Source organism: Salminus brasiliensis, chromosome 10 (genome assembly GCF_030463535.1).
Source record: "Salminus brasiliensis chromosome 10, fSalBra1.hap2, whole genome shotgun sequence".
In the NCBI taxonomy this organism is placed as follows: Eukaryota; Metazoa; Chordata; class Actinopteri; order Characiformes; family Bryconidae; genus Salminus; species Salminus brasiliensis.
Genome location: NC_132887.1, coordinates 13,482,579 through 13,510,294, shown reverse-complemented (window position 1 = coordinate 13,510,294; position 27,716 = coordinate 13,482,579). Strand labels below are relative to the sequence as shown.

At 39.1% G+C, this 27,716-nt stretch overlaps 4 protein-coding genes and 1 non-coding gene across 5 annotated transcripts; 4 read left to right on the top strand and 1 right to left on the bottom strand.

The window, feature by feature from the left end:
- The first annotated feature begins 82 nt into the window (after nucleotides 1-82).
- Nucleotides 83-3,078, top strand: txlnbb (taxilin beta b). Its single transcript, XM_072690348.1, has 9 exons — nucleotides 83-308; nucleotides 415-506; nucleotides 631-801; nucleotides 1,160-1,354; nucleotides 1,615-1,734; nucleotides 1,836-1,910; nucleotides 1,992-2,084; nucleotides 2,228-2,323; nucleotides 2,494-3,078. The coding sequence occupies exons 1-9, from the start codon at nucleotides 83-85 to the stop codon at nucleotides 3,076-3,078; spliced, it is 1,653 nt and encodes a 550-aa protein (XP_072546449.1).
- A 3,414-nt stretch (nucleotides 3,079-6,492) lies between these two features.
- slc22a3 (solute carrier family 22 member 3) lies at nucleotides 6,493-13,359 on the top strand. The gene is made up of 12 exons (XM_072690346.1): nucleotides 6,493-6,547; nucleotides 7,432-7,984; nucleotides 8,466-8,569; nucleotides 8,694-8,848; nucleotides 9,784-9,952; nucleotides 10,137-10,254; nucleotides 10,403-10,509; nucleotides 10,717-10,931; nucleotides 11,052-11,160; nucleotides 11,270-11,382; nucleotides 11,478-11,574; nucleotides 12,643-13,359. The coding sequence occupies exons 2-12, from the start codon at nucleotides 7,580-7,582 to the stop codon at nucleotides 12,686-12,688; spliced, it is 1,638 nt and encodes a 545-aa protein (XP_072546447.1). The 5' UTR covers nucleotides 6,493-6,547; nucleotides 7,432-7,579; the 3' UTR covers nucleotides 12,689-13,359.
- Nucleotides 13,360-13,922: 563 nt separating this feature from the next.
- afdnb (afadin, adherens junction formation factor b) lies at nucleotides 13,923-24,328 on the top strand. Its single transcript, XM_072690345.1, has 25 exons — nucleotides 13,923-14,072; nucleotides 15,460-15,652; nucleotides 15,933-16,045; nucleotides 16,203-16,357; nucleotides 16,437-16,546; nucleotides 16,633-16,676; nucleotides 17,291-17,388; nucleotides 17,665-17,729; nucleotides 17,821-18,026; nucleotides 18,124-18,269; nucleotides 18,449-18,540; nucleotides 19,170-19,438; nucleotides 19,547-19,690; nucleotides 19,789-19,987; nucleotides 20,504-20,598; nucleotides 20,725-20,799; nucleotides 20,883-20,948; nucleotides 21,051-21,124; nucleotides 21,218-21,328; nucleotides 21,931-22,148; nucleotides 22,238-22,329; nucleotides 22,564-22,728; nucleotides 22,911-23,814; nucleotides 23,903-23,963; nucleotides 24,211-24,328. The coding sequence occupies exons 1-25, from the start codon at nucleotides 13,923-13,925 to the stop codon at nucleotides 24,326-24,328; spliced, it is 3,963 nt and encodes a 1,320-aa protein (XP_072546446.1).
- A 533-nt stretch (nucleotides 24,329-24,861) lies between these two features.
- On the bottom strand, nucleotides 24,862-26,442 carry dusp23b (dual specificity phosphatase 23b). The gene is made up of 3 exons (XM_072690344.1): nucleotides 26,210-26,442; nucleotides 25,165-25,458; nucleotides 24,862-25,069 (listed from the first exon to the last, which is right to left on the bottom strand). The coding sequence occupies exons 2-3, from the start codon at nucleotides 25,435-25,437 to the stop codon at nucleotides 24,884-24,886; spliced, it is 459 nt and encodes a 152-aa protein (XP_072546445.1). The 5' UTR covers nucleotides 25,438-25,458; nucleotides 26,210-26,442; the 3' UTR covers nucleotides 24,862-24,883.
- Nucleotides 26,443-26,638: 196 nt separating this feature from the next.
- Nucleotides 26,639-26,721, top strand: trnal-cag (transfer RNA leucine (anticodon CAG)). The gene has a single exon. It is a non-coding gene; the product is annotated as a tRNA-Leu (tRNA).
- Nucleotides 26,722-27,716: the final 995 nt, after the last annotated feature.

Genomic DNA, 27,716 nt, shown 5'->3' with positions numbered 1-27,716 from the left:
TATTCCCTTTAATTCCTACTTGACATGGTGGAACAAAAACAAATGCAAATCTTTCATGTCCTCTCAGTGACCGTTTCTAAGAATGGAGAGTTGTAGCCAACCTGCAGAACTACAGACCCCCATGGCGAATGTCACTGTGGACCTCACTGAGGACCTGAGTAAGCAACTAGAGGACATCATTAACACCTATCAGGAAGCTGAAAAGCCAGCAGAGACTGAGGAGTTGGAGGAGGAGGCACTCACAGACTTAAAAGAGCCTAGCAAGGCCAAGGACCAGAAGCTTGAGAAGAAAATGCTTAAAGGCCTTGGTAAACATTTACTCAGCTGAACATTAACTGAAGAACATCCCAGATTTACTCCTTGGTTGTGCCATTTGAAGTATATGATCGAATTGTGCAATGTATGTCCCTGTAGGCAAGGAAGCAACGCTCCTTATGCAAAGCCTGAACAAGCTTGGTTCCCCAGAGCAGAAGCTGGAAGCCCTTATTAAGAAGCATGCCGAGCTGGTGAGTACAGATACCCCTATGATGTGGGCTGTGCTTAATGTGCATTTTAGAAATGTGAAAATAAGTGTGCAAAAAGTTGATAATGCTCTCAAAATGCTCTGCCTTTTGTGTACGCTCACTGCAGCTGGAGGAGCATCGCTCAGACCACAAACAGTTGAAGATGCTACAGAAGAAACTGCTGCAGGTGATGAAGGAGAAAGACCAACTTCAGAGTGAACACAGCAGAGCAGTACTGGCCCGCAGTAAACTTGAGGGGCTTTGCAGGGAGTTGCAGAGACACAACAAGACCCTCAAGGTATTTAATTAAATGGCAATTGAAACCCAAACCTTCTTGAAAACTTCTTGTTTTTCAAAGGTTCTTCAGAGAAGGCAACCTTTATGTTATATATAGAACCATGTCAAACTCTTTGCTGGGTTAAAAGGTTCTTCTCCATGAAGGTGAACCTACTGTAGATAGTTCTTAAGTGAAACATTGAAAATTTGCTTATAATAGTTCCATTGTCAGTGTCTAAATAATAATTAATCTGAAAGATGTGAAATCTAGAATTCAATAAGATAGTATTTCCATATAGTTACTATTTAAACGTTGTATTTAAACCTTACTATAACGGAGTATTATGCAAGAGTAACGGCCTGTCGATTTTCTTTTTTAGGAAGAGACCCTTCAACGATGCCGTGAAGATGACCTAAAGAGGAAGGAGATCACCACTCACTTCCAGAACACACTTACGGACATCCAGGCCCAGATCGAGGAGCACAGCAACCGCAATAACAAACTCTGCCAGGAGAACAGTGACCTAGCTGAAAAACTCAAAGGCCTTATTGCCAAATATGACCAGCGAGAGGCGGTATGGGACCACTAAAGCATAGTGATGGTGTTTCTTTTGCTGTCCCTCAAGCTTTGGGCATTTACATGTATCTATGTGACTCTAGGTTATGACTATCATGCATTTGCTGATTTATTACATAAACATTACACTTTGGTTAAAAGACCTTGCTGAAATGTACAAGCGTAGATCAGAAAACAAATTTAAAAAACTATATAACTATATAACCTGTGAAAATAGCTTTATAAATCTGTCTCTGTATTTGACTCTGGCTTTTGCAGAATCTTGAAAAAGTGTTTAAGCACAGAGACTTACAGCAAAAGCTGTTGGAGACAAAACTCGCTCAGGCAAATGCAGTGCTAAAAGACGCTGAAGAAAAGCACAAGCTGGAGAAAGCGCATGTGAGTTTTGTGGTTTCAGATAACCCAGTAAACAAAAAAATTGCTTCAGAACAAATTCCTCTTATGTGTTACATACACCAATCATGTTTTTTCATGGACAGTTGCTGAAGCAAGCTGCTGAGGCCAAACTACAAGTGACACTAATGAAGGAACAAGAGAATGACATGAAGGCCCAGGTAAAATAGGATATATTATAAAGCTTTTGTAGCTGTTTCTTACATTACTGTTTTTAATGAGTTGTACTTCTGCTCTGGCAGCTTGCTCTGTATTCTGAGAAGTTTGATGAATTCAAAGGAACTGTGTCAAAGAGCAGTGGTGTGTATGCTGGCTTCAAGCAAGACATTGAAAAAGTAGGTATACTCAAATCTAGTCAGCTTGCAGAAGATAAGAGATATCCTCACAGTGTGCCAGCCTACGTTCTTCCAGTGGAGCGTCTTCTCTGTAGCAAAATGACTTGCTTAAAATTTTTAAGACCATGGTTTCTCATTTGCAGATGTCAAAGAAGATGAAGAAACTAGAGAAAGAGGCAAATGGATGGAAATCACGCTTTGAAGGCTGCAATAAAACTCTTGTTGAAATGGTTGCTGACGTAAGAAGCTCATTTCACGATTTTCACATCTATTATGGCACTATACAAATTTCCAGATCCAGATGAAACTGTCAAAAATGGTCTGAACGTCAAAAGATTATAACCAATCTGATAATCAGTCCAAGTGTGTAAATTCACCTTTTTCCTTTGTTTGCTGTTATCTTTTGCAGAAAGTCCTGAAGGAGAAAGAGTTTGAGCTCTTCACGCTGAAGACTCAAAAACTAGAGAAGCTCTGCAGAGCACTGCAGGATGAGAGAAAGAGCCTCTATCAGAAGCTCCAGGAGAACCCACTATCTGGAGCTGAGGCTGGCAATCTGGACCTTCAGGAGCCTGGAGGCAGTGATGAAAGTCTGGATGTCCAGAAGCCTACAGTGGAAGAAGCCAAAGGTGTGGTTGCAGAGGAAACACAAGTGATCCATCCAGAACCAAGGACCTCTGAAGAAATGCTTAAAGAGCCATCTGATGCTGCAACACCACTTACCAAAGAGTTAGATAATCTGAAGGCTGAAAAGGCCAGACTTCAAGAGATAGCAGCATCTTTTAACATCTCTCACATCCCTGAGCAACCTGTTCTCCTTGCAGAGGACAGCAAAATTTCAGACCATTCTGAGACCACAGACTCTGTACAGAAGCCCCAAGACCTGACAGAGGCCAGCACTGATCTGGAGTTTCACATCAATGAGGAGCTCAACCACTCAACATTGTCAGAAGAAAATCAAGAGATTAGAGACAAAGAAATGGAGACGGTTGACTGAACATATTGAAGGTCAATAAAATGGTTTTACACAACATGTTGACCAAGCTGTCATGATTTATCAAATAAACATAATGTCCAAGTTGTTCCAGCTACAAATATAAAGTGCATGATGTCATTCAATTTTTTATGGTAATGAAAAGGTGGGGCTAAGAATTCTTGGCTGGAAGCTTGGCTGGAAGCTGGACCTGCATTTCACTCTTTCTGTTTATTACATGGAGTATAGCATTAACTGCACTTTTACTGTTGAAATGTTACACTATCTGGATAAACTGGGAATCCAGGGGGGAAATTCGCTCTGCCTTCTTGTGCTGTAAGCTCAAGAAAAGGCGGTCTAAGACACACTTGGTCTGGGAGAAGGTGGCAGGTCTACAGAATGAGTAGGAGGGTTTGACAACATTCTTCTATTTCTATAGAACAGAAGGGAATGGAACCATGCCGTCCATGTTTTCTACAGTCATTGATTTCGGCTAACCTGTAATTCATCATAAGCAAGCTGATCTAGAGCATATACAAACTAATTTTAGATTTTGCTGAAGCAATCTGTTAGCAAGCTGTAGGCCACGTCACCAACCTTATCCAGATTAACTAGCATATTAGCATGTCCAGCCTAGTTTAATGAAATTGAGGCTTCTTGAGGGCCTTGCTTCACTACACTATCTGAATCATCCTACATAAACAAGTTAGTCCAGTTTCACACAACATTTTAGATGTGTACATGCCAGGTGGGCTAATCAGGTAATTACCAGGTATCTCTCAAATTTGCAAGCTTCGCCCTGAATCTTATCATTGCCTAGAAGATGGCACATTGAGCATACCAGGAAGTGTCCATCAAGTGTTGTAGACGTGGCAAAGTGTCATCGACTTGTCGACAGTATCATCAGTCACTCATTCAAGCTGCAGGGTGTCTGAGACAGAGACTCCACTGGGTTTGCATTTTCCTCACCTTGCGTTGGTAACGACTGACTGAGGCTGACACAAAATCCATAAGTTTGGAGTCAACTCTGTAATTCAGAAGCTGAGAAACAGAGCAGTGGCAAGATGTAAGAAAAATTTCAAACGAGTCTGACGTGTAAATCAATACTGTTCCAAAGATCAGGATGCGATCTGTGAGCTGTTAGTGGCACCAGATCCAATTCACAGCTCTGCAGATCCAGTTTCTTGGATTTACTGTTACTGTTATGAAATGAGTAAAAGATATCCAGATCATATAACTGAAGTGTTGTAGATTCACTGATATTTCAGGCACTATCGATTGATATTTGATACCTAAAACCAACTTGATACCACAGTTGTATTGGGTGAGCTGGCACTTGTGATAGAAAAAATGTTTGCTAGATAAAAGAGTAAAGAGTTTATCCTGCTTTTGTTGGAGTCACTGTCTCCAGGGAAGGCTTTGGAGCATTGCTGTGAAGATTTGATTGCGTTCAGCAACAAGAGTGTAAGTGAGGTCAGGATATTGAATGATCACCATCCCACCTCATTGGGGATCTCCAACTTCCCAACTCATCCCAAATATATTGGATGAAGCACCACCATAATTCCACACCTGACATTTGACACGGTGCCAACTGGTTTATGTTTAGCAGTGTTATCAATGTTATCTACAGTGTATGATCTGAGGCATCACAATGCATTTCCCCAAGACTCAAAGTCGTCTAGTGCAAGAAATGATGCCGTTCTGTCGAGTACTGGCGCTGAGGTCTGGTGTGTTCAAAAATCTACACCGTAGGTTAGAAAGCTAACGTAACACAATCACATGCTTGCCTCATATTTAAGCAGGATAAATGTTAGCTAACTGAGAATACCAGTTAGTTTTATATAGTTATATAGGTGTGTATAGGTGTAAACTGAGGCCCCATCCACACCTATCTAAATACGTCAGTTTATCTGCCTTTTTAATTTTTTTTTACAAAGCTCTCCGCCCAAGTTGTGCTGAATTGCTAGTGTCCAAAGACTGCATTGAGAGAAGAGAGGTGAGAGACTTGAGAGGTGAAGAGAGGTGTGTACTTTTACACACCTTGGTAAAAGTATCCTACATCTCATCTGGTATTTACCCCGTCATACTCGTACTATCATTATGGTGAATATTCATTTCAACTGATGGTGGCATTATGATCTAATCTAGACGTTGGTTAGTTGCAAAGTTGGTTAGTTGTATTTGTATAGTAACTGGAAGGATATAAAAAAATCAGTGAATGAGCAATAGCTCATTGAAATGTAACACATACATTGTTAGATCTTCGATGAAAAATAGCCTGGCTACCTTAAGCTGGTAAAGCTTTTTGATTTTGATGGTTTAGACAGACCAGACTAGTCAAACAGTATGACCAAGCTGGCTGACCATCATGACCATGCCTGTCATCAGCTAGACCACGCAGATCAACTGGTCTGACCAGATTTAGATAATAATAAAACACTTTATAGCCATCGCAGAGCAGTATGATGAAATTCAATCACTGCATTTAACCCATTCGTGACAGAAAAGTGAGAACACCCACCTGCAGCAGTGGGCAGCCAACTTAGTGCCCGGAGAACACTTAGTGGTTAGGTGTTTTGCCTTCCAATTCCCAGCCTGCCTCCCTAACCTTTAAGCCATGGCATGAACAAGCTGGCCAGCCAGCTTAACCAGCATGACCACAGTGCTCAACCAGTTTGACTATGCTGGCTAACAAGCTTGATCATGGTAAAGATAAGCCTGATAAGCCTTACCTAACACTCCAGTTAACCAGCATAGGGTATGTTTTCGTCTGTATAATCAGCTTCTCAACCACCTTGGCCATCAAAGACCATCTTAGACCATCAGAATCCAGCTACCAGTTTTCCAGCAGGGATGATTAAAACAGACATCTACAATTCACAAAAAAAAAAAGGTTTGTGTGACTTTTGTATAAGGTTTGTATTTGGGAAATTTTTCAACTAGCAGAGCATTAAGTAAGGGGTTGTAGAGTTGTGTTTTTAGATAAATTTCATGCTCTGAACATTTTTTGCAGTTCACTTACACAACTGCTGTACAAGAGAGCACCGGCTGTATACTGCCGCTGTCCAATGAAAAACATGTATCTCCAAAATAGTGACTTTACAGGAGAAAACAAAATGCTCTAAACTTTAAATGGAAGTTAATGTAAAGTATGAAATGATTCCAAGTAATTTTGAGCATTTACATTTATTCTACACAAATGAGTATGATGAGATATATGGCCTTCAGAACATACAACAGAACATACAGAAACAGTGGGCGGGATCTTAACAGTACTGTAAATAACAACGAAAGAACTGCAGTAGTGCACTTCAGCACCACTTGGAGGAACTTTTAGGTAACTAGAAGAGTAACGAACGCCCCGCCCTCATATCTCTTTCCACCAATAAGCCCTTGGGACAGTCCTGCACTTTAAACTGTGTAACTTTCAGCACGCAGAGACCCCAGCTGGACGTAGCGCGACTTCAATGCCGACACAGCTCTGAGTGTGGTGAGTTCGGGTGGGAGCGTTAAACGCAGTGCAATGCAGTGTATTCTGCCACAACTAACACCTGGCACCCTGCAAAGCTTACTGTGAGCGGTTAGATGAAGGATCAGTTTGGCACTATGCTTACTGTTGTACTGTGCTTAAGTTATGTTTGGGTTACACATAAGGGGTTCACAGTATTCAGTCGACTGCATGAATCTGTAGTGCTAAAGGTATATATATATATATATATATATATATATATATATATATATACATACGTAGGTATAGCTGGCTACAGTAGTCAAGGGAAAGCAATAGTGAAATACTGACATTTATTTAAGTTTATAAAGTGCTTCTCTTTGTGATGCTATAAAATGATTAAGCTCAGCAATTATTAGGAATTATGATGTGAAAATACTGAATCTAGAGTTTTACCTAAGTGCACAGAACTGAGAAAATGGAAGTAGGTTTACCCACCTTAAGGTCTGTCATGTATATGTTTCTCAGGCTGTATCATGGATATCAATGATGTGTTAAGATGTGTATTAATGGAAACAGTTTGCCCACCGGAATGAACCGTGTTTTTAGGACAGTACAAAAATGTTTTTTTTTTAATCATACAGATAAATTATACAGATAAATCACTAACAGCACCTAATGGTTTAAACATGGGTATGGAAATATTTTCACTTATGTGTCACCGTATACCTTTTGTGTTAAGGCATGCATGAGAATCTGCAGTTTAAACTTGTGTTTCTGACTTCCCCTTAACAGCGATGAACCTTCAGAATTAGCTTTATTAGGATTTAGTACTGTTCTTTGTGATTTGCCTAAAGTGTGAATTTTGAGGTCTTCTGATAAACAAATAAATAAAGGTAATCTGATCTTTTCATTTTTATCTACAGGAGCATTTCGCTTGGATCTGTGCCATGCTCTTTTCATATAAGGCCTCAGTCCTTCCATGACGTTGATGGACTTTGAATCAATCACTAACCTCAAGTGTGAAGCTGCAGAAGGTATCCCCTGCCTCAGTATTAAAGACAAAAGCAGCACATGATGGTAAACTTTGATGAGCTTCTACATCATGTTGGGGATTTTGGACCTTACCAGAAAAGGATATCTTTTTTAGGATCGTTACCCATTATATTTTTCGCATACGTGCTAGTTGGAGTCGTGTTTATTGGAAATACACCAGATCACTGGTGTAAAAGTGCGGGCACTGCACGTGTTCAAGAGGATTGTGGCATCTCAGTGGAGGAGGTCTGGAACCTAACTATTCCTCGCACTGGTCCACATGGCTCTCACAGTAAGTGTGCTAAGTTTGATGTGGCCTGGAACTTTAGCACGGCCAACTGCAGTGACCTGGAACTGGGGTCCATACCCACCAATACGACGCCACTGTCTTCCTGTGATGAGGGATGGATGTTTGATCCTACTTGGACTACCATTGTAACCGAGGTGATTGCGCTCATGCTGTCATAGCAGATGCTCTTTTAAGAGATTTTCCTTAGATGTAAAAATCAACACAGTGTAGGGAAAAAACTCCTGTGGTTGAATTGGTGTCATCATATTACATGATCTCTTATTCTACAAGATTATATGGTTTTCTGATGACCGCATGCCCAAAGTTTAAGATTTATATAATAACTGCTATGTATTATTCATCAATGACACTTCTATATATGACAGCTACAGTATTCGCATTAGTTGTTAGTGGTCGCATTTTGTCTGTACATATCTTATTCAACTACTACTCCAGTTTTAGAGAATCCTTTGCACTTCTTCATAGATTATTTCATATCTAATCTGTTTAGAAACATTCCCTGAAAATATGTGGTCCAATATGCCTTGTATGATATCTTGTATGTACTCTTAAGTACATAAGAGTACATTAATGAAATTACATCAAGAATGATCCCTTATTTATTTCTTTTGAAAGTTTGCATTGGTCTGTGAGCACTCCTGGCTTGCTGACCTAAACCAGGCAAGTTTAGCCACAGGATTCTTCATAGGAGCCTTTGTCTCTGGATACATAGCTGACAGGTTTGATCTGTTTTTGTAACTTGTCCATTTGTAAATCTGAAAGATTTATGACTTCAGTATTACATTAAAAATAACACATTTTTGATGACATTCAGGACCTATTTCATTTTATTCTTTTTCACAGGTTTGGAAGAAAGCTATGTTTCATTGGCTCAATGCTTGGCCTTGGAGTGTCAGGCATATGCATTGTTGTTTCACCCTATTACCCCTTGTTCCTGGTCTTCAGATGCTTGCAGGGCTTTTTTGCTAAAGGAGCATGGACAACCACATATGTGCTGGGTAGGTAGATACTGTTCTGTTTGGAAGTTTGGAATCAGTGTTTTCAATAATATCAAACAAATTTAGTTCGATATACAGATACAATTTCATAACATTACAGATGGCACATTTCTTTAATAATTTCAGCAATATTGCTCTTTTTAATCTCTTGGAAGAGCCAAACGCAAAGGAAAAGACTGTTTGGTCAATACTTAGAAAGCAAAATACTGCAAATATTGCAGCCTGTAAACACTTTTTGTAGTCATCTGAGGGTTTTCCATTTCTTGTTTGGGGTATTTTTATCCATTCGTCTATGCAGAAGACTTCTAGTTTTGTGAGATCCTTGGCCTTATTGCATGCACTGCTTGTTTGAAGTCTGTATGCAGATTTTAGATAATATCTAGATCTGGAGACTGTGAGGGGCATGCTGCTTCTTAAGGTAGCGTGCTGTGGATTTTAAAGTGCATTTAGGATTATCTACATACTGTAGAAGCCATTCTTTCTCATTTCAACCCATCCTTAACTTTTCACAGTAACATAAATTTTGACCAGGGGTACCCAAACATTTGCATGCCACTTTATGGCTTTTAGATAATTAGTATATCATTAGTAGACAACATTCATTAAGCATTTGTAATTTACAGTATTTACAGTACAGTATTAATATCTGGAAAACCTCGAAATGCTAGAAAAAACATTCCCAATACACCAGTTTGTGTCTAGTTTATAATAATTAAACCTACATTGTACCCACATCAATATAACAAATGATTCCAAAGTTTTGAATGGTAAAAGTGTCCCGTTCAATTTAATCGAAATAATTTTTTCACTTTTCGGCAACTTTTTTCATTCTCGAGTGGTTTTGCTTTTGGAGGAGTTTATGGGATGACATTGATTAGATTGCTTTTTATTTATGTCAAAATCTTGTTTGTTTTGATGTTCTGTTTTCAAAACAGTTATTGAATTCTTTGGATCAAACAACAGGAAATTTGTTTCTGTCATGACCCGTACTCTGTACTCCACTGGTATGGTTCTCATTCCTGGCCTAGCATATTACATCCATTCTTGGAAAAATCTCCAACTGACCATGACACTCCCGATCTTTATCTTTCTGGTCTATTACTGGTAAGTTCAAAAACGTAATATCTATGGGTGAAGCATGCATTAGTCTAGGCTTTCATAATATATATACATTGAATATATATTATATATGTTTGTCATTTTTGTATTACATTTACAATTATAGTGTACATTGTACTGGAACATGTTTGGAGTAGGAAATACTTTACTTTTATAATTTCTTTTTTAGGTTCATACCTGAATCCCCCAGATGGCTGCTGTCACAAAAAAAGACAAAAGAGGCCATGAGGATTGTCGAGAGTATTGCCAAGTGCAATAAGAGATCAATCCCTGCAGACTTTCAGGAGGTGATCTGCCCAATTTACACAATTGTTTATATATATATATATGTTAATTATTTCTTGTTGCATTTTGAAAATATGGATTTTCCGAAAATATTGCTCCAGACTTATGTTCATTAAATCAACAAAACCTGTTGCCATGTTTGTATAACAGATGGATCTGCTAGTGGAACAACAACAGGAAATTGTTCATCCATCTTTTAAAGAGTTGTTTAGAACACCAAAAATGAGGAAACACACCATCATCTTGATTTATGCATGGTAAAAAAAATGATTATAACATGCAATACTTGTTTATTCTGATATGTATTTTATTTGAGTCATTATATAATATAGTTGTCCACACCTTCACCCTGAACTTAATTCTAATCCAAATATTTCACTTACAATAAATAATAAATTTTTCCTGTATTTTTTATATTGTTCATATTTGGCCATTGTATTTACCTTCCATAATCTTTTTTTAAGGTTCACGAGTACAGTGGTATTCCAAGGATTATTACTACGCCTGGGAATCACAGGGGATAATCTCTTTTTGGATTTCTTCATCTCAGCTGTGGTGGAACTGCCTACTGGTCTTATATTTTACCTCTTGGTGGACAGAGTGGGCAGACGTCCTCTTATAGCAGCTGCAAACTTAGTTGCGGGATTTGCTTGCTTGATTGTGCCTTTTCTTACACAGAGTATGTTAATCTTTAATAATCTTAACTGCCCTGTAGTCAATATTTAATGTTGACCTGATTATAAAGTATGAAAGATTACTAGCTCTGGATTATGTTTCACCTATTGATCTCTTTCTCAAGACCTCTCCTGGCTGAAGAGAACTATCGCAATAATAGGAAGACTTTCTGTTGCCATTGGGTTTGAGACAGTCACTTTTGCCAACTCAGAGCTATATCCCACTCCATTAAGGTAATTGAATAAGAGTGAATGGAATTGTTAAGGAATAACAGTCACTGTTACAGTTTCAACCATACTTTTGTAGTATTGACCTATAAACATGTGTTTTTGGATTTTGCAGAAATCTGGGTGTGTCTGTCTGCTCCTCTGCCAGTGATATTGGAGCAGTGGCAGCACCGTTTCTTCTCTTCAGATTAGCTAGTGTCTGGAAAGAGCTTCCCCTCTTTCTGTATGGTAGGAGAATGTATCACACTTTTGCAAACATGGCACAGTACTCTTTATCGTGTTATTCTAAAGCGTTTTGTTTGTCTCCAAACGTCCTTCTGCAGGTGTCATGTCTCTTGTATATAGTGGACTGGTAACAATGTTGCCAGAAATGAAAGGCGTTGATCTTCCTGAGACCATAGATGATGTGGAGAACAGAGGGTAGGCCATATAGTATATAATTATACAGCTCCGGAAAAAATAAGAAACCACCCTACATGATCAGTTTCTCTGGTTTTACTACTTTTAGGTAATGTGTTTAGGAAAATTGACATTTGCGTTATATTTCATAAACCATGAACAACATTTCCCCTAACATCCAAATAAAAATGTTGCTTTTTAGAGCATTTATTTGCAGAAATGACAACTCAAATAATGCAAATAAATTATTATAATAATTACAGTGCATTAAGGTTATTATTCAAATTTAAACAACACAGTACTATTTGTAATATTTGAACTTTGAGAGCATTCAAAAATCACTATGGTGAAATAACATTGACTGCCAATCACAGCTTTCATGTCTTGGCAGGCTCTACTGCCATTCATAGTATGTAAATTCAGGTAACTCAGCTGTGTTTGATGAAATGCCTGGAATAAAAATGGCTGACATACACATAGAGATGCAAATGTAAGAAAAAAAATGTGGTCTCTTTTTTCCCTGAGCTGTATAATATAAAAAACTCTTCTTCTCTTTCAGAGCTTCACTGTATTTATATTGTCAGTGGAAACATACATTAAATTGCTCAACACTTGCTTAACACTGTGTTACGATGTGGTTAAAGCAATGTTTAGGCCAGAGTGCACGAACAGACAACACCACTAGAAGTGTTTGTTTGCTTGTTGGGAGAATCTAGAATATTATTTTCTTTTCTTTAATCTGGTTCACTGGGTTTATATTTTTCTGAAATGTGTGTACATTTTTTATTGTAGGTTTGTATGAGTTTTTTGCAGTGTGTTTGGTCGGTGTTCTCTGGTCTTTAGTCTTCATTAGTCCTCAAGTTAAATTATAGAGTGAAATTAACATTTTGTCAGTGATAAAATAACACCTCCATCATTTTAAATTATGTAAAAATGGCATGATTAATGGCAGAAATGGGAGGGATTTTTCCTTTACTGTCACTGTGAAAATACTAGGTTTTTGTATGATGGTGACTATATACTCATAGTTAAAGGTTTCAGTTGTTGACTTGAAAATGTTTTGAAATATATATTTTTTTTATTTTTTAGGAAAGAAGACATTAAAAAGGTTGAAAAGCCTAGCAACGTTTTATGACCCTAGTGACAAAGTGCGTGGGAATCTATGAAAGCTGGTACTATGTGATTATAACGTTGCTGTTTTAATGTAGTTTAAAGACATACGGTGGATTCCAGAGGAGCATACCATGAGGAAAAGTGCTCAAGCTGCAAGGACACATTTGAATATCATATTCTAGTGTTTTTGGAATTTGTCATGATAACATCATTCCTCCATTCCTGTCTTAGGGGGATGATATATTTATGTATGTATTTTATTGCAATAGAATAAACAATTAACCTGTTGTTGTTTTTGCTATTGTTGTCATTACTATGTTGTTGCTGGTGCACTGTTATCATCATTTAAAGTTTGAAAAAGTTTTGAAATTATTGACAGCAATGAAGTTCCATGGTTTTAGTATTAAAGACAGTGTATGAAAAAGGCAGTAGATGTATTGTGTATAATTAGAGTACATCTCATAGTTTGTAGTGTACATTATAGCTTGTGGCTTTGGCCTGTTTTAAAATGCCACTTTCACATCCAGCCAGCCATGAAATTATTGTAATCCAGAGTTTATAAATGACTGATTTAGACTATTGTGCTTTTTTGTGGACTTTTAAAGACGGACAATGGTCCTTTGTTAATGAGTACACCCATTGCTTTACTCAACACATGCATTATGTGCTGTAAATGGCTTTGTATATGAAAAAAAAACCCCAATAAACAAGTTTCCTTAAATCATGGTGTTCTGGGCATATAAATAAATTACTTTTACATATTAAGAAAAGATTTTAAAAATGATCATAGAAAATGCGTCATTCAATCACAGGCTTTTGATGAACCTTCCCACACACCGTGGCACAGTTAAATACATGTATAAGTGTGTAAACTAACATGTACTGTCACAGCGTGTTTATATATGTAGTCATCAAAAGAGGATAATCACATACAGTTATGTTGATTAGCCATAGAATTTGGGTTACAGGCTATCTATAAGTTGTTAGGCCTATGTATGGCTGTTTGGGCAAGAACAATGCCCGCTTGTTGGCTATTATCTTGTTAATGTCAGAGTAGGCCTCCACAGTATGATAGAAAAACCAGGACAGAAGTAAAGGCTGGTTTTAGTGTTAGTGTGGGAAAAGAGGAGTAGGGCGCTTCTGTGTTGTGCTTTTAAGAGCTATGGACCACTGACAACTCCCCTGTTAGTGGAGTATATGGAGTCTGCGACTGTACAGAAGGCAGAATCTGTCTGTAAAGACCAAAGCTGTTCTTCATGGCTCGTGTTGTAAGTTTTGTCTCCTCGGAGGATGGAAGCGTTTTGACCCGAGCTTATCAGTCTCTGGAGCGAGAGAGACTTCAGACCATCATTCGGCAGTGGAACTCAGAGAGACTGGACCTGTTTGAGATCAGTGAGCCTGATGAGGTAAACACACACAGCCAGCTGGAGAAAGGGTGAAAACTGGGCACCTGCAATTGGATTGGACCCTTACTTGTGCTTAGCTTACCAATGGGGATGTGAAATGTGCACACAAATAAGGAATGCTAAATACAGTCACACTGGAGAGAGAGTGTGTGTGTTTGTGTGTGTGTGTGTGTGTGTGTGTGTGTGAGAGAGAGAGAGAGAGAGAGAGAGAGAGAGAGAGAGAGAGAGAGGGTGAGAGAGAGAAAGAATAAAATGCACTAATTGAAATGTGTAAAGTAGGCCTACCTGTAACATTGGTGAGTGCTGGATCCTATATATGCTGATATAAATAGAGTAGATTCTGTATAGTAATATAAACACTGTACATGTTTAAACAGTAGTTGTATTGGAATGACTTCTGATTACAAGTAATACAAGAAATACCTGCAGGGGCACTGCCAGGGATTTTAGACCCCATTAAGAGATATTACACTGGCCCCACAACTCAGTCACAGGGCCTTAAAATATGATGCCCCTGCATACCTGTAACAGTACAAAGAAATGGGGGAAAGATTGCAAAGTGGTAGTGAGCAGTGGGCAGCAAAAGTTTTATAGTGTTATAGGCAGCTTGACTAGATCAGTGTAGAGCAGTGAAGAGTCAAGAGACAGGATCTTTAGATTGCAGGGGCACAGCTTAGTTCATCAGTATTAAACCGTTTAAAGAAAGCATTTGTAATTGTGTTAATAGTAATAGTAAAAAAGTCTTATTTTGTAGTCTTAAATGCTAGTAATGATGTGTAGTTTGAGTGGTGCATTTGCATGTTTTTTGTTTTTTAAGCCATTGTTTACTGATGAATATGTAAATTACCTTTGTTCTGAATAGCTGTCCTATATTGTGGCTTGTTCAGAGCAGTCCAGGCTGAAACACTGTAAATGTGGGGCTAAACCGTTGTAGGCTGAATAGCATATGTATAGTGTACATATATTATGAATTCTGTTTGACATAAATGGTCTGTTTTCAGACTGATATACTTTAATTCTATCATTTTCTTTCTCCACTGTCCGGAGCATGTGCAGGTGTGCTTCTTGTTGAGCTTCATGTTTCTGTTATGGTTCTATCAAGGAATTTAAGCCTGGGTGTGTCTACTTTTTCTAATTCCAGTTATTCCAGTAAAGTGATTTTAACTAGATTTATATACTTGATTGAATGAGCAACTAAGAGGACGTACACATTTTCACACAGGTTTGGTTTGTGTTTGTGCTCAACAAATGAAAAACACGTGTTTTGCCAGGTTTTATGTTGTACAATTAAGTGTTACATACATGCAATAAATAAATGAGGTTAATACATGAATAGATCATTTATTAGTTACTTTAGAGAATCACATTAACATTTATTCAATTTCAGGACTTGGAATTCCATGGGGTTATACGATTTTACCTTCAGGACCACAAGACAGGGAACTTTGCCACCAAATGCATTCGTGTCTCCAGCATGTCTACCACACAAGAGGTCATTGACACTCTGCTTGAAAAATTCAGGCCTGATATCAACGTTCAAGCTGACCCATACTTTATACATGAGGTCAGTGGAGATGAAGGTGGGTTTAACCACATACATGGGCAATGGCCCACTGACGGGACAAAAGGTTTAATTACACACTTCTATTATCAAGGAATAGCCCCACCAGTTTACCTGGAAGGCCCTAAAGTTACTAAATAATATGCCTTAGTGTACAGTAAGCCTTCAAATTAATACAGTATGTGACCATAACACATCTTTTGTTTTAGCTTGTTTGGGTATTTAAATTAATAGCCAGTTAAAGCCTCTTATGTTCTGAATCTGAGTAAAATGTTTTTCTTGATATTCTGGGAGTTCAGAAGGAAGGCGACTGGACCTCAGTGAGAAACCCCTGATGGTTCAGCTTAGCTGGAATAAAAATACTACTGAAGGCCGCTTCATATTAAAGAAGGATGGTAACATGACGTTGCAGGTGAGTTATTTACCGTTAAAAATGTATGTTTTACTAGTTTTCCTCTTCTCGTGTCCTCAGCAGTATTTAGGATTAAAGACAAGATGAAGACACTATAATTACTTACATGAATATTCTGTCAGGTGTGTTAAAATTGTTTAGATTCGTTTCTGTTTAGAATAACAGCTTGGAAAGCAAAGAAAAGCTTGGAGTACTCCAAAACTTCAAGAGGACATTATCACAGAAACATAAGACAAATAAGCAGAAAAAAAAGGAAAGTCTAAAGAACCATTGCTCAGAGAAAGAGGACCTGTCTATTGAAAGCATTAATTGGTAAGTCTTTTATATTAAGATCATATTATTAGTTTCTTTGGCAGTTCTGTCCTAATGGCCCATTAAATCTCTCTTTAAGCAAGAACAATCATGATCAAAAGAAAGGAATAAGGGTTGCTGCTCTTCAGGTGGCGACAAATCCAGCACAGCTGGAATGTTGTGTTGAATGGGATGAAGAAATGAAGTCAGGTAGAAGTGAATGACGCTGATCAAAACATACTTCTGTAGAATAAAGTGGAATACACTCATCTCAAATGATCTTTCATATGTTACAGAACACAGCAGCCGAAAGTCACCAAGCAGCCCAGTCAAACCAGTTGTAAGTTGTGCTGTATGATTACTACTGTCTGCATGCACAGTATGACACAAAGATCCTCCCTCTTTAAGGTTTATATAGGAAAGGATTTTAGTGTGCAATATATAATCTAATATATAGAAACACATTTAAATATGATAGAATAGTGTATAGTAGAGCAATGAGTATATAAGTCAACGCAAAACTGACCAACAAAACTTTATGTATTAAGCTGATTATGACTTTAAGGCTATAGTTATGAGAATTGGTGGCTTCTCATGAGCTGAAAGGATTAATAGAGAATAAGGTATGGGACAAAGTCTTACACCTCCTCATATGAGTCCCAGCAGCACCATAATAATTTGGGCTACATTCTGCTGCATGAAAAGGTATTTTATGGGGAAGGCTTTTTAAGCAACTGTAACAGCACATTTAAACACCTAGCAGTATAGTATTTCCCCAGCTACAGAAGCTCACCCAGCTCACCCTGCCTGATTTGCGCTATTTAACACCTGAACACACACAGAGGTGACCAAAAGTGCTAAACACTGAGACAGGGACAATGTTATTTTAACATGGATGTCCAACCTTTTGCATATAACTGTACATGTATTTAGTCATCTCTTCTTTGTCTTTAGGGCAGAGCAGATTGTAATGAGCAACTCAATAAAACAGGAATGTTAGAGTCTGTTACACAAAAGCAGCAGCAGCAGACTTTTGCTCCTCGGAGTGGAAGGTAAAAAACCATCATTTCACGAATGTCTTAAATTTTAACACTTTGTTATGATGCTAAATGTATAGGGCTGGTTTCCCTGACAGGGATTAAACAGAATTTTACTTTCAATGGAAATCCATTGCATTCATAATGCTATGTTGTCCAAAACTGTTGTCTTAATAATTGTCTGGGAAATCAGCCCCTTAATGTTTTGTAGCTTGCAGGTTAATCATTGTTTTTACAATCAGTACCCACTATGTTTTTTTGCTTGGCTAAAGTCATTTTTCTTTCTGAAAGCATCATGCAAAACAACTCAGGGCTAAAATGGAATCTACCACTAAGTATAAAGCTAGGTGAAAAAAGTAAGTAAGCTTGTTTTCTCCCCCATTAGAAGCTCTTTAGGTCGTTTTTGTATGGTATGGTAAATGGTATTTACCTTTTCCACTATTACAGAAGAAGAAGCCTTCTTGCTTGCTGTAGTAGACTACACCAACAGCTCCACAGTTCACTTTAAGCTCTCTCCGGCCTACGCCTTTTATTTGGCAAGCCGCTTTATGCTCACTCAGAGTGAGGAGAAGAACAAAACTCCAAAAAAGGCAGCACAAAGAATTTCTTCCATTGTTAACAAGATTGTGCGTCTGATGGACAATGCCATTCAGGTAGGTTTACAGTGCAAGTCTTACATTAATATTAGTAAAGCTATTTGTACAGCTTGACTCTGGATACAGTGTTCCTGATATTCTTTTTTCATTTCAGAAACAGAAAAGCATTACTGTGGCTCTTACCTTCTGGATGGCCAACGCCTCAGAGTTCCTGAACTTCATTAGGCAGGACACCAATTTGGCTGCCATCACGATCCACTCTCATAGTGCCTTGGCTCAGCTGGTTGAGAAGGCTTTCAAGTATGATACCCTAAGACTCTAATGCATGCATTCCTTGTCTCCCTGGACCTAGCCTGGGAGTAAAATCTAATAGTGATTTGCTATTAAAAAAGCTTTCTAAGACTGGGCTTAACCCTAATCTACAATGCCATGAGTCTTATGTGGAGTCCTACAGTAATTACACATTGGTGTTTTTGTAGGTACCTTTCAAATCGCCTCCTGTCTGACCTGGAGAGTCATCTGCCCAGTTTTGTGACTGATGCTGGAGATCAGACAACCCAGGCGGGAATAGGTCATTTGTATTTATTATTTATTTTTTTGCCACAATGTAAAGAACCATCCAATCCAGATTCAAATCAACAATCCAGATTTAAATTCAAAGTATCGAGTGAAAAATGACAAAGCTCTTTTTGTCAGCATGGTTCTGTAATAGGATGGCATCATTGCAACAACTCTGTTGGTGAAATTTCTTCCCTTCTAGATATTCATCAACTTTCAGTGGGATTATTGACAAGTGGAAGCGTTTAGGAACCACAGCAACTCAGTCACAATGTGTAAAGTTACAGAGCATAGTGCATAAAAAGTGGACAATGCTCTGCTGACTCCAAACATGCTGTTAGGGGGCCAACTCCATTAATGCCTATGGATTTAGAATGGGTTGTCATAAAAAACTCCAGTAGGTGTAATGTGTAAATGTGTAAAAATGATATTGACCCATTTGTAATGAAATGTTGACACAATGTAAAGAACAACATCCAGATTCATATTATGGCAAAAGTGAAAATGACAAAAATTGTGATTTGCCTTTGGTTCTAATAATTATCTTTCCTCAAATGAAAACAAAAAGCACTGCTAAGAAATAAGTAAGCAGGTCTGTTTGGTAACACGCCTTCACTCTATCTCTTTCTTCCTGTTGTTTAGACAGTGTATTGTCCAGTTTCTCCAGGGCTATGAGTTTACTGCGCAGATTCCGTGTGAACCCTGCTCTCAGCATCCAGCTCTTTTCTCAGCTCTTCCACTTCATGGGGGCATGGCTCCTGAACAGGCTCACCATGGCTGCCTCGGGCTCCAATCTGTGCTCACATTACTGGGGCATGACCTTGCGCCAGCGATTAAATCACGTGGAGGCCTGGGCAGAGAGACAGGGACTGGAGCTGGCTGCTGACTGCCACCTGAGCCGCATTATTCAGGTATGGGAGAATTATATGTTTTTAGAGGGATTTTATTAGGGAGTTTATTATGTACTGCAGCATTTTCACTGGCTTCCAAAACATGATAAGCATTTGATTTCCCCCAAGGCAACAACTCTATTGACCATGAACAGCTATGGTGTTAAAGATGCCCAGAAAGTACATTCCATTTGCTTCAAGCTGAACTCCTTGCAGCTTCGGGCATTAATGACTAAGTATCACTATACACCCAAGCAACCTCACATTCCACATGTAAGTAAAAATACCAAATGCGTGCACTGTCCACATGTGTGAAATGTTACTGAAGTTGTGGGGAACTGTACTCTGTAGGACATTATGTATTATTTTAGGGTCTGATAGAGAGTGTGGTGGCAATGGCAGAGAGTGTAGAAAATGATGTGCTGAAGAAAGAAGGCAGAGGCATCCGAATAGAGGAGGACCTACAACTTCACCTGCCCTTCCTGCTGCCTGAGGAGGGTTATTCGTGTGAGATTCTGCAAGGCATTCCACAGGGCTTTCAAGAGTTTCTAGACCCAATCTGTCGTAAAGGTAAATGGGCCTAAATCAGTCTCAGTAAGAACACTTCTCTGCTGTTTAATATGTATTCCTAAATGTATTTAAGCTCTCTGGAAATACACAGTGATGTGCAAAGAGAAATCCATGTTTCCATTCTTAACGGGTGCAGTGAATAGATAGCAGTTAAAGCAGCTCTTGGTGGAGCACTTCTGAATCAGGTCACTGCGTCCTGTAGTTTTAATACTGTGGGACGGATTCTAGTTGAAATCACTGGGAGTCAAGATTACAGACGAGAAAAAGCCAGTCCAGGCACCACAGGATGCATTGGTATTTTTGATGCCGGCCACAGGCACAGTCACATAATTTCATGTCTAAAAAAACTGATGTTTCCCTTTTTCTGAAGTCCTTTTAAGTTAATACTGAAACATCCTGTATGTCTGACCAGCAGATTGTAGCTATTTTCATAATATCTTGAAAATGTCTGTTTGCAGCATATGCTTTTATTCTTTGTCCCTCTCTCACTGGTCTGTATGATTGCACTGCCTGTAGGACTTTGTACCCTAATCCCTCACCGCCTTTCTCTTGGGTCTTGGACTGTGCACTTCCAGACCTCAGATAGTTCCCCTGCAGATGGGGCAAAATGTGTAAGTTCTTCCATTAATAAACAATAAGACAATGTTCTTGCAGGTTTATAGTGATGATGGCATGTATGTAGGTTGAAGAGCTTTATTGTAAATCCATTTATTTAGTTTTTGTTGTGTTAAACTCAGAAACCAGCCATTGTGAAAATGATCCTGAAAAAACCACTGCAAAGTGGAATGGGCATAAGCATTGTAGCAGCTAAGGTAATACTTACAGCACCATGTTACTGCACCCTGTCTCATAACTGTTACACTTCACCTCCGTTCTAAACATGTTTGTCCTCCAGGGAGCTGGACAAGAAAAGCTGGGAATTTTCATCAAATCGGTCGTCCATGGAGGAGCAGCAGATGTGGTTAGTCTGGTTATTGAGGTGACAAACTGTCCAATATGAATTCCAGTTTATATTGAGTAACATGATTCTATTGGTGCTTCTCATCATGTAAACATTGGTTAGGATGGTAGACTCACTCCAGGGGATCAGTTGCTTAGTGTGGACGGCAAAAGTCTTATTGGAATTTCACAAGAAAGGTAATTTATATATAATTTATATGTAATATATGTTATGCATATTATATATATATATTAAAAATAGACAATTGAGCATTAAGTATTCTATAACAGGGCTGCAGAGATCATGTTGTGCACTGGATCATCTGTAACCCTGGAGATTGCCAAGTTAGCAGTCGTTTACTATGGTCTGGAAGAGGTGATTAACCAGCAATCCCAAGCAGCGTCTAGAGGTAAATGCAAGCAAAGGCATTTATTCTACTATTTATGATAAATACAACTTTGTACTTTGTACACTACGTGTCCAAATGTTTGTGGACACCACTTCTCATGACTTCTTCAGCTCAGCTAATTTTAAATTGCACTCATTGCTAACACACATGTGCAAATGTACACACACACAGCTTGTCTAGTTACTGTACTCTAGAGCAGGTAAACATGAACCTTTTGGCACTATGCTCACTGCTAGGCATGGGCTAGGGGTATAAAGCCCCCCCGCACTGGGCTGTGAAACTGTGTTATCTGGAATGATGGTGCTCCATCCAATAATTTTGGAATGAGTTGGGGAGTTGGGGTGGGTGATCATCCAACATCCTGACCTCACCTGGACAGTTTTTGTAATGTCCATGATTTCAGAAAAAAACTAAGAATGAACAGGAGTCCCAACACATTTGTCCATACAGTGTATGAACAAATGAGGGTATTTTATGTAACAGCATATTAAACTTTAAGCTATTCGCACCATGCCTAACCATTTCAGGTGTCACTTTATCCTTCTTGGCAGTGTTGTTGTGTTTAACACCAGCAGTTTTAGCTTTACTAACTAGAACTACATTCTTGCATTTACCAGATGATGATAATTCTGAACGAGACACCCAGACATACAATGGCCTTGATGTGAATGACCACTTAGGGCAGATAGTTTGTGCTCCTTCAGCACTACCTGGCATGAGTGGAAACTACCACACAGCCAAAAGACCAATCAGGAGGCAAGACCAATGGCTCAAGCACAGACTGGAGTATCGCTCAAACCCCAACTTGGCCTGTATGTATCCCAAAGCTTTAGACCATATAGTCTCTTCTATAGTCTCTTCTCCTCCTTTTTTAATTGACTTTCCCTTTTTTCTCTCACAGCTTCTCTTCAAAGGTCCAAGGAAATGTCTGTTGATTCAGTCAAACACGTGCAGATGTTTACATCGGTGTCCACTGACAATCTCATTGCTGGTGTGAGTTACCATTTTTAACATATCTTCCCAGACTGGAAGCATCTATAACATCCTACAAAAAAGAGATTGAAATAGAGGAATAAATTGGTTCCTTGATCCTAGATAACTGCTTTGAAATGCATGGTAAATAATGATCCTCATATCCAGCCTTTTCTAATGAAAAAAGTTTGGGAAGCATTTGAGCTAATAACATATATAATATTCTTGTACCTTTTATGTGTATTGTACCTCCAGGAGGAGCCTGAATCTGGTCTTTCAAGTCTCAGCCTTGGTCAGACTGAATCACACAGAGAATATTTAACCTTGCCAGTGTCTAGACTTCAGGGGAGTAAAGCATCAGGAACTGCTGAACAGGCTCATCTCTTCTCCACATTCTCCCAATGTCACGATACGTCTGTGGTAAGCACACATATACATATTATGTTGTAATGTTTGTGGCTATTAATTAACAAATTCTGCAGCACCATTTGTTTGGAAAACATTGTCACCAGGGGCATGTAAATTCATTTGAATTGCTTAATCAAATCATACATTTTAAACGAAGTTAATGAACTGACTCTTATATCTCTATGCATCCGCAGAAACAGGCACGTCCTCAATACAACCTGTCCTGTATGGATAGAGAAGGCCCCCTAGTGGACAGGCCGCTGTGTTTGGATAAATGTGGTGACCAACAGTCAGTAGACTCTAACATTTCCAGACCAGAGAGGAAAAGCAGAGATGGACAGTGGAAGATTTCACCGGAGGTTCACTCTATGCCTGGGTCACAGCCAAAGCGGATAGATGTTCCTGTGTCAACCAATACTCCTTTGGCATTTGGCATGCTCCAGCAGCCTCTCGAAACAGACAGCAGTAATCTTAACTTGTCCTGTATGACTACTGCTTATGGTCAAGTCAGAAACTTGCCAATTCCTGCACTACGTAGCTACCACTTGCCACAAAACATAGCTTCAGCCCCAGCCTCAAAGCAGCTTGTTCAGTCTCACATCTCACCTCAGAAACCGAAACTTTCTAAAGTCTGTGAAACTATGCAAGCTGTTGTGCATCAGTCTTTGTCTAAATCTCAGGATAACACAAGCAAGGTTAGCCCCTCACATCTAAGTGACACTCAAGAGCCACAAGGTGACAAAGCTGTAAAGACGAGTGATGTGCAGTGTGCTAGAGATGGCCTTTCTCCAGACCCATGGAAGAGAGAGGCCCGGGAGGAGTTGAAGAAGCAGCACAGGCATCAGGCAGTGAACCTGTTGGGTCAAGAAGTGTTGCAGCTGGAGGGCAAAGTGGAACGCACACTGGAGGAGCGTGAACGTTTGCGTAGGCTCTCTCTTGAATGGCAGTTCCAGAAGAGGCTACAAGAGTTGGAGAAGCAGAATGGAGAAGACTATGATGAGGACGACTATGAACACAACAGTGACGTGACCATAATGTATAAGAAACAGCGAACACAGCAACAGAAAAGCCATCCTGCTGAAGAGGACCGCTTCAAAGGTGCTTGCAAAGAATGTGTGAAAAACAAATAGTGTGAAAAGACTAGCTAAGTGATTCTTGTAACTGAATGCCTCTACTGTAATTGCAGATGCAGTCTCTGATGGTTGGTTTGAAACTAACAAGACCCAGCATGTCAGTGTTTCTTTTGGGTGAGCGTCCTTAATTGACTGTACTGCATGACATGAAGCATTCCACCTAGAATAATGTTGACTGGTTGTGATTTCAGTGATTTGGCATCGTCTCGGTTGTGCTGAGTGCAGAAAACTCAATTCCTATATAAAAGATTCAGTTTGTTTCATTTCAGTGACGATTTGACTTTGGAAATTTGCCACCAATAAACTGCACTTTATATATTCTTTGTAACACACACAATACATGTGTTTTTTCTCATTACAGCCAACACAATCACAAGAGCTTTAAGAATATTAAAGCTCCGGAGAACCTGACCTTCAGAGAGCGCCAGCAGCTATTCTCTTTGACTATGAATGAACCAAACAAGATCAAAATATCATGATCATGCCTGTGCGCCACATGATCATGTTTGTTATCTGATAGGTATTCTTAAATGCTGTAATTATAGGATGGGACAGTAGCCTTAGTTTTTAACACTGTAAAGTTTTGCTAAGACTGCCTTTTTCGTAAACATGTCATATTTTATGGTATATTTTGAAATTGATCAACATTTCATTCAAACGGCAAATTTAAAAATAAGACATTTTATTAAACAATAGGTAGGTTTGTGTAATTAAAGTAGAACGTAGCATTTAAATCACAGAGCTATAGTTCTGTGTAGTGCCCTTTAGCCCTGCTCCCTAATCCACCCTACTTGATCTAATTACTGCCTTCAATACGGAGTGTTGGATTTGGGTTGGAGTTAAAGTCTGCAGGATGGTAGCCCCTTAGGAGCAGGGTTGGAAGGACCTGCTTTAAGGTATTTTAAAGTTCAACTCTGTATTGTGTTTTTGTCTGAAGCATAAATAAAATCTTAGCTGTTTCATTGACCACAAAGATTAATAAAGGAAAGTGTACAGTTACTTCATGTAGCAGTTTGACTTTATTTCATATTTCACTACTTATTTTGCTGGTAAAACTGCACTACCATTTGCTCCTGTTCTCGTGTTTCAATGGATCCACGGCGTATCCTTCTAATTTCATTAATAGCATCAATGCCGCTAAGTTTTCTGCTCTTCACCAAGTAGCAGGCCAGCATTGTCCCAGTTCTTCCAAAGCCATGCAAACAGTGCACTGCGACACCCTAGAGCAGACAAGACCAAAAGATTGCAATTATGAATTAAACATATAATACACTCAGTAAAAACACTGACAGACAGAGCTGTTTGTCTTTTTTACCTCTCCTTTAGAATTGGCGTCTTTCACTATAGTCAGGAAGCGGTTGATTTGATCAAACGTTGGAGCACAAAAGTCATGTATTCTGATGTGATGCAGAGTCAGCTCTGGACAAGTGTCATGATAAGGAGGCTTTCTCTCAGACAAAGTGACTAAGTGTTTGATTCCATTATTCACCAGGTACTGGTAGTGACCAGGCATTCTTGGCATCGCCAGTCCAGCCAGTTTGTGAGGTTCAACCCAGGAGAAGTTGTGAGGTGGATCTGAAGCCATCATAGTAATGAATTTGCCACTAACCTGTCAAACAAAGGTGATACTGATTAAACAGCTATGGACAGAATGGTACACAGCATAGTTTGTCAAATACACTACATGGAAAAAAAGTATTAGGACATCTGCTTATTCATTGTTTCTTTCATAATAAAGGGTAAAATGAGTTCATATGGGAGTAGATAACTGTCCCTACTGTCCAGGAAAGGCTTACTACTAGATTTTGGAGCATTGCTGTGAGGATTTGACGGCATTCAGCGACAAGAGCGTTAGTGAGGTCAGGATGTTGGATGATCACCCTCCCAACTCATCCCAAAAGGACTGGAGAACACAGCTCTACTGCTCCACTGCTCAAAGCTGGGAGGCTTTATACCCCTCTAGCCCTATTGGCACTACCATGGTGCCAATAGGTTCATGTTTATCTGCTCCAGAGTCCTATTAGGTTAGGTATTAGGCTTCTCTACAGAGACCAGACCATGTGTATGTGTCCACAAACATTTGGCCACATTATTTATTGCACTCTTTGCGTTTGTGGGTGACCTTAAACATTGCTCTACTGTGTTTGCTTAGCGAACGATGGTTATATGTCATTTCTTTCAGCGGTTAGATGGACATTAGCTACTTAACGCTGTAGTGGGTTATTGTGTTTTTTTGCCGATTAGCTGGAGCAGTACGACAGCCCAATAACAACTGACAAGCTAGCGCTAACTAGCTATAGCTAGCAATTCACTGGAGTCTGAGTAATGCTGGGGTGACCAGCTAACATTAGCCAACTCACCGGAATCAGTCCGCGACGATTAGCTAGCTAGTAAACTACGTTGATAAACATGTTAGCTAATATCTACCTACATATTTAATGTTTAAACACGTAGCTACACTAAACTGTATCTATACTTATCTGTGCGGCGGCTGAGCGGCCGCACAGTCTATTCTTAGCCGGTAAGAATCATCTTACTAGCCCGCTAAGTTGGCTAGTGCTAGCTAGATAGCTATAGCAGGTTTAAATAGAAACATTAGCTAGACGATTCCCTCATACTGGACAACCATAGCAAGCTGAAGCTAAACCAGTGTGCCGGCTTAGTTCTTAGTCACAGTTCAACAAAATAACAAACAGTTTTAGTTGCTTTTTTATAAAATATATATTTTTATTTTATTATTCAGATGTATGGAATGGGTCATAAGGGCTGCTGATCCCCGCAGTCTGTATGTCAGGATGGCCGAGCGGTCTAAGGCGCTGCGTTCAGGTCGCAGTCTCCCCTGGAGGCGTGGGTTCGAATCCCACTTCTGACAGTATCGTTTTCTACTTTTCTAATCTAATCTAGTCTGACTTTAAAATGACTCGTATTTTTTGTAAATTAAATATCCCTTTTAGCAAAGCTGATTGCTAACACAAAACTTAAGCCAAAAGGTCAACTTAATAAAAAAAACAACAACACTGCGCAGAACTAATTTGTTGTAAAAACAATGTTACCATAATCATTTGTAAACAATCCTGGAGTTATCCAAAATGGAACTGATCAGAATAACACACAGTCATAGTGTGGTCCAGTATGGTCCAATTAGCCCCTCAACCTACACCATCACTGCCACAAGACCCCTTGGACAAGCCCACAAGTAAATTAAGGTGTGTATTTAAAAATATTTATTGGCTCTTGCCAATGTTACATTCTGTGTGAAATCCACATATACACTTATCATCTTGTTTTGTCACACTTTATTGCTAGACAGCATTGATAAAATTCAGTATCAGCATTTTCCATCAATTAGATGACATTTTTAGGTTTGCAGTAATACAGTTTATGAACCTATACTGATCTCTCAAAATTATACTAAATTGTACCTTTATGCTTTTATTGTTGTTGTTTTTTTTGCAGTTAGTTCTGCAAATTCTAAAAAGATAATACAATTATAAAATGTTATGTGAATTCAATACTGCCGATATTATCCAGCATCAGAAATCAGGATGTGTACATTTTATCAATGAGGTGAGCTGTGGTCCTTTTGCAATGGAGAGCCAGCTCCTCCTTGGTCAGATGTTGCTTGACCTCTGCATGGGACCTAAGCAGCTGTCCTTTGGCCTCACACAGCAGAGCAGCATCAGCTGCATCCCACTCAAAAATACAAGAGGAGACGCATGACATAAAAATACATAGATACTGATGAGCATCTGCTCCCAAGACAATCCGCCACATGAAATGCCAAATGTCCAATGTCCAGCCTTACAGAAAGTGCAGGTCACCTGCTGAACCTGGTCCTGTTTTATGCAGCATGTACAGTCCACGTGC

What these genes read in the sequence shown, in the direction of transcription:
- txlnbb (XM_072690348.1), top strand. Translation starts at nt 83, where the DNA reads ATGGAGAGTTGTAGCCAACCTGCAGAACTACAGACCCCCATGGCGAAT. An exon ending in TTAAGAAGCATGCCGAGCTG is followed by an intron (nt 507 to 630) that starts GTGAGTACAGAT and finishes CGCTCACTGCAG; the next exon opens with CTGGAGGAGCATCGCTCAGA. An exon ending in ACAAGCTGGAGAAAGCGCAT is followed by an intron (nt 1,735 to 1,835) that starts GTGAGTTTTGTG and finishes TTTCATGGACAG; the next exon opens with TTGCTGAAGCAAGCTGCTGA.
- slc22a3 (XM_072690346.1), top strand. Translation starts at nt 7,580, where the DNA reads ATGATGGTAAACTTTGATGAGCTTCTACATCATGTTGGGGATTTTGGA. An exon ending in GGACTACCATTGTAACCGAG is followed by an intron (nt 7,985 to 8,465) that starts GTGATTGCGCTC and finishes TTCTTTTGAAAG; the next exon opens with TTTGCATTGGTCTGTGAGCA. An exon ending in GATGATGTGGAGAACAGAGG is followed by an intron (nt 11,575 to 12,642) that starts GTAGGCCATATA and finishes TTTATTTTTTAG; the next exon opens with GAAAGAAGACATTAAAAAGG.
- afdnb (XM_072690345.1), top strand. Translation starts at nt 13,923, where the DNA reads ATGGCTCGTGTTGTAAGTTTTGTCTCCTCGGAGGATGGAAGCGTTTTG. An exon ending in ACCTGAGCCGCATTATTCAG is followed by an intron (nt 19,439 to 19,546) that starts GTATGGGAGAAT and finishes ATTTCCCCCAAG; the next exon opens with GCAACAACTCTATTGACCAT. An exon ending in AACCAGCAATCCCAAGCAGC is followed by an intron (nt 21,329 to 21,930) that starts GTCTAGAGGTAA and finishes TTTACTAACTAG; the next exon opens with AACTACATTCTTGCATTTAC.
- dusp23b (XM_072690344.1), bottom strand. Translation starts at nt 25,437, where the DNA reads ATGATGGCTTCAGATCCACCTCACAACTTCTCCTGGGTTGAACCTCAC. An exon ending in ACGCCAATTCTAAAGGAGAG is followed by an intron (nt 25,070 to 25,164) that starts GTAAAAAAGACA and finishes TGTCTGCTCTAG; the next exon opens with GGTGTCGCAGTGCACTGTTT.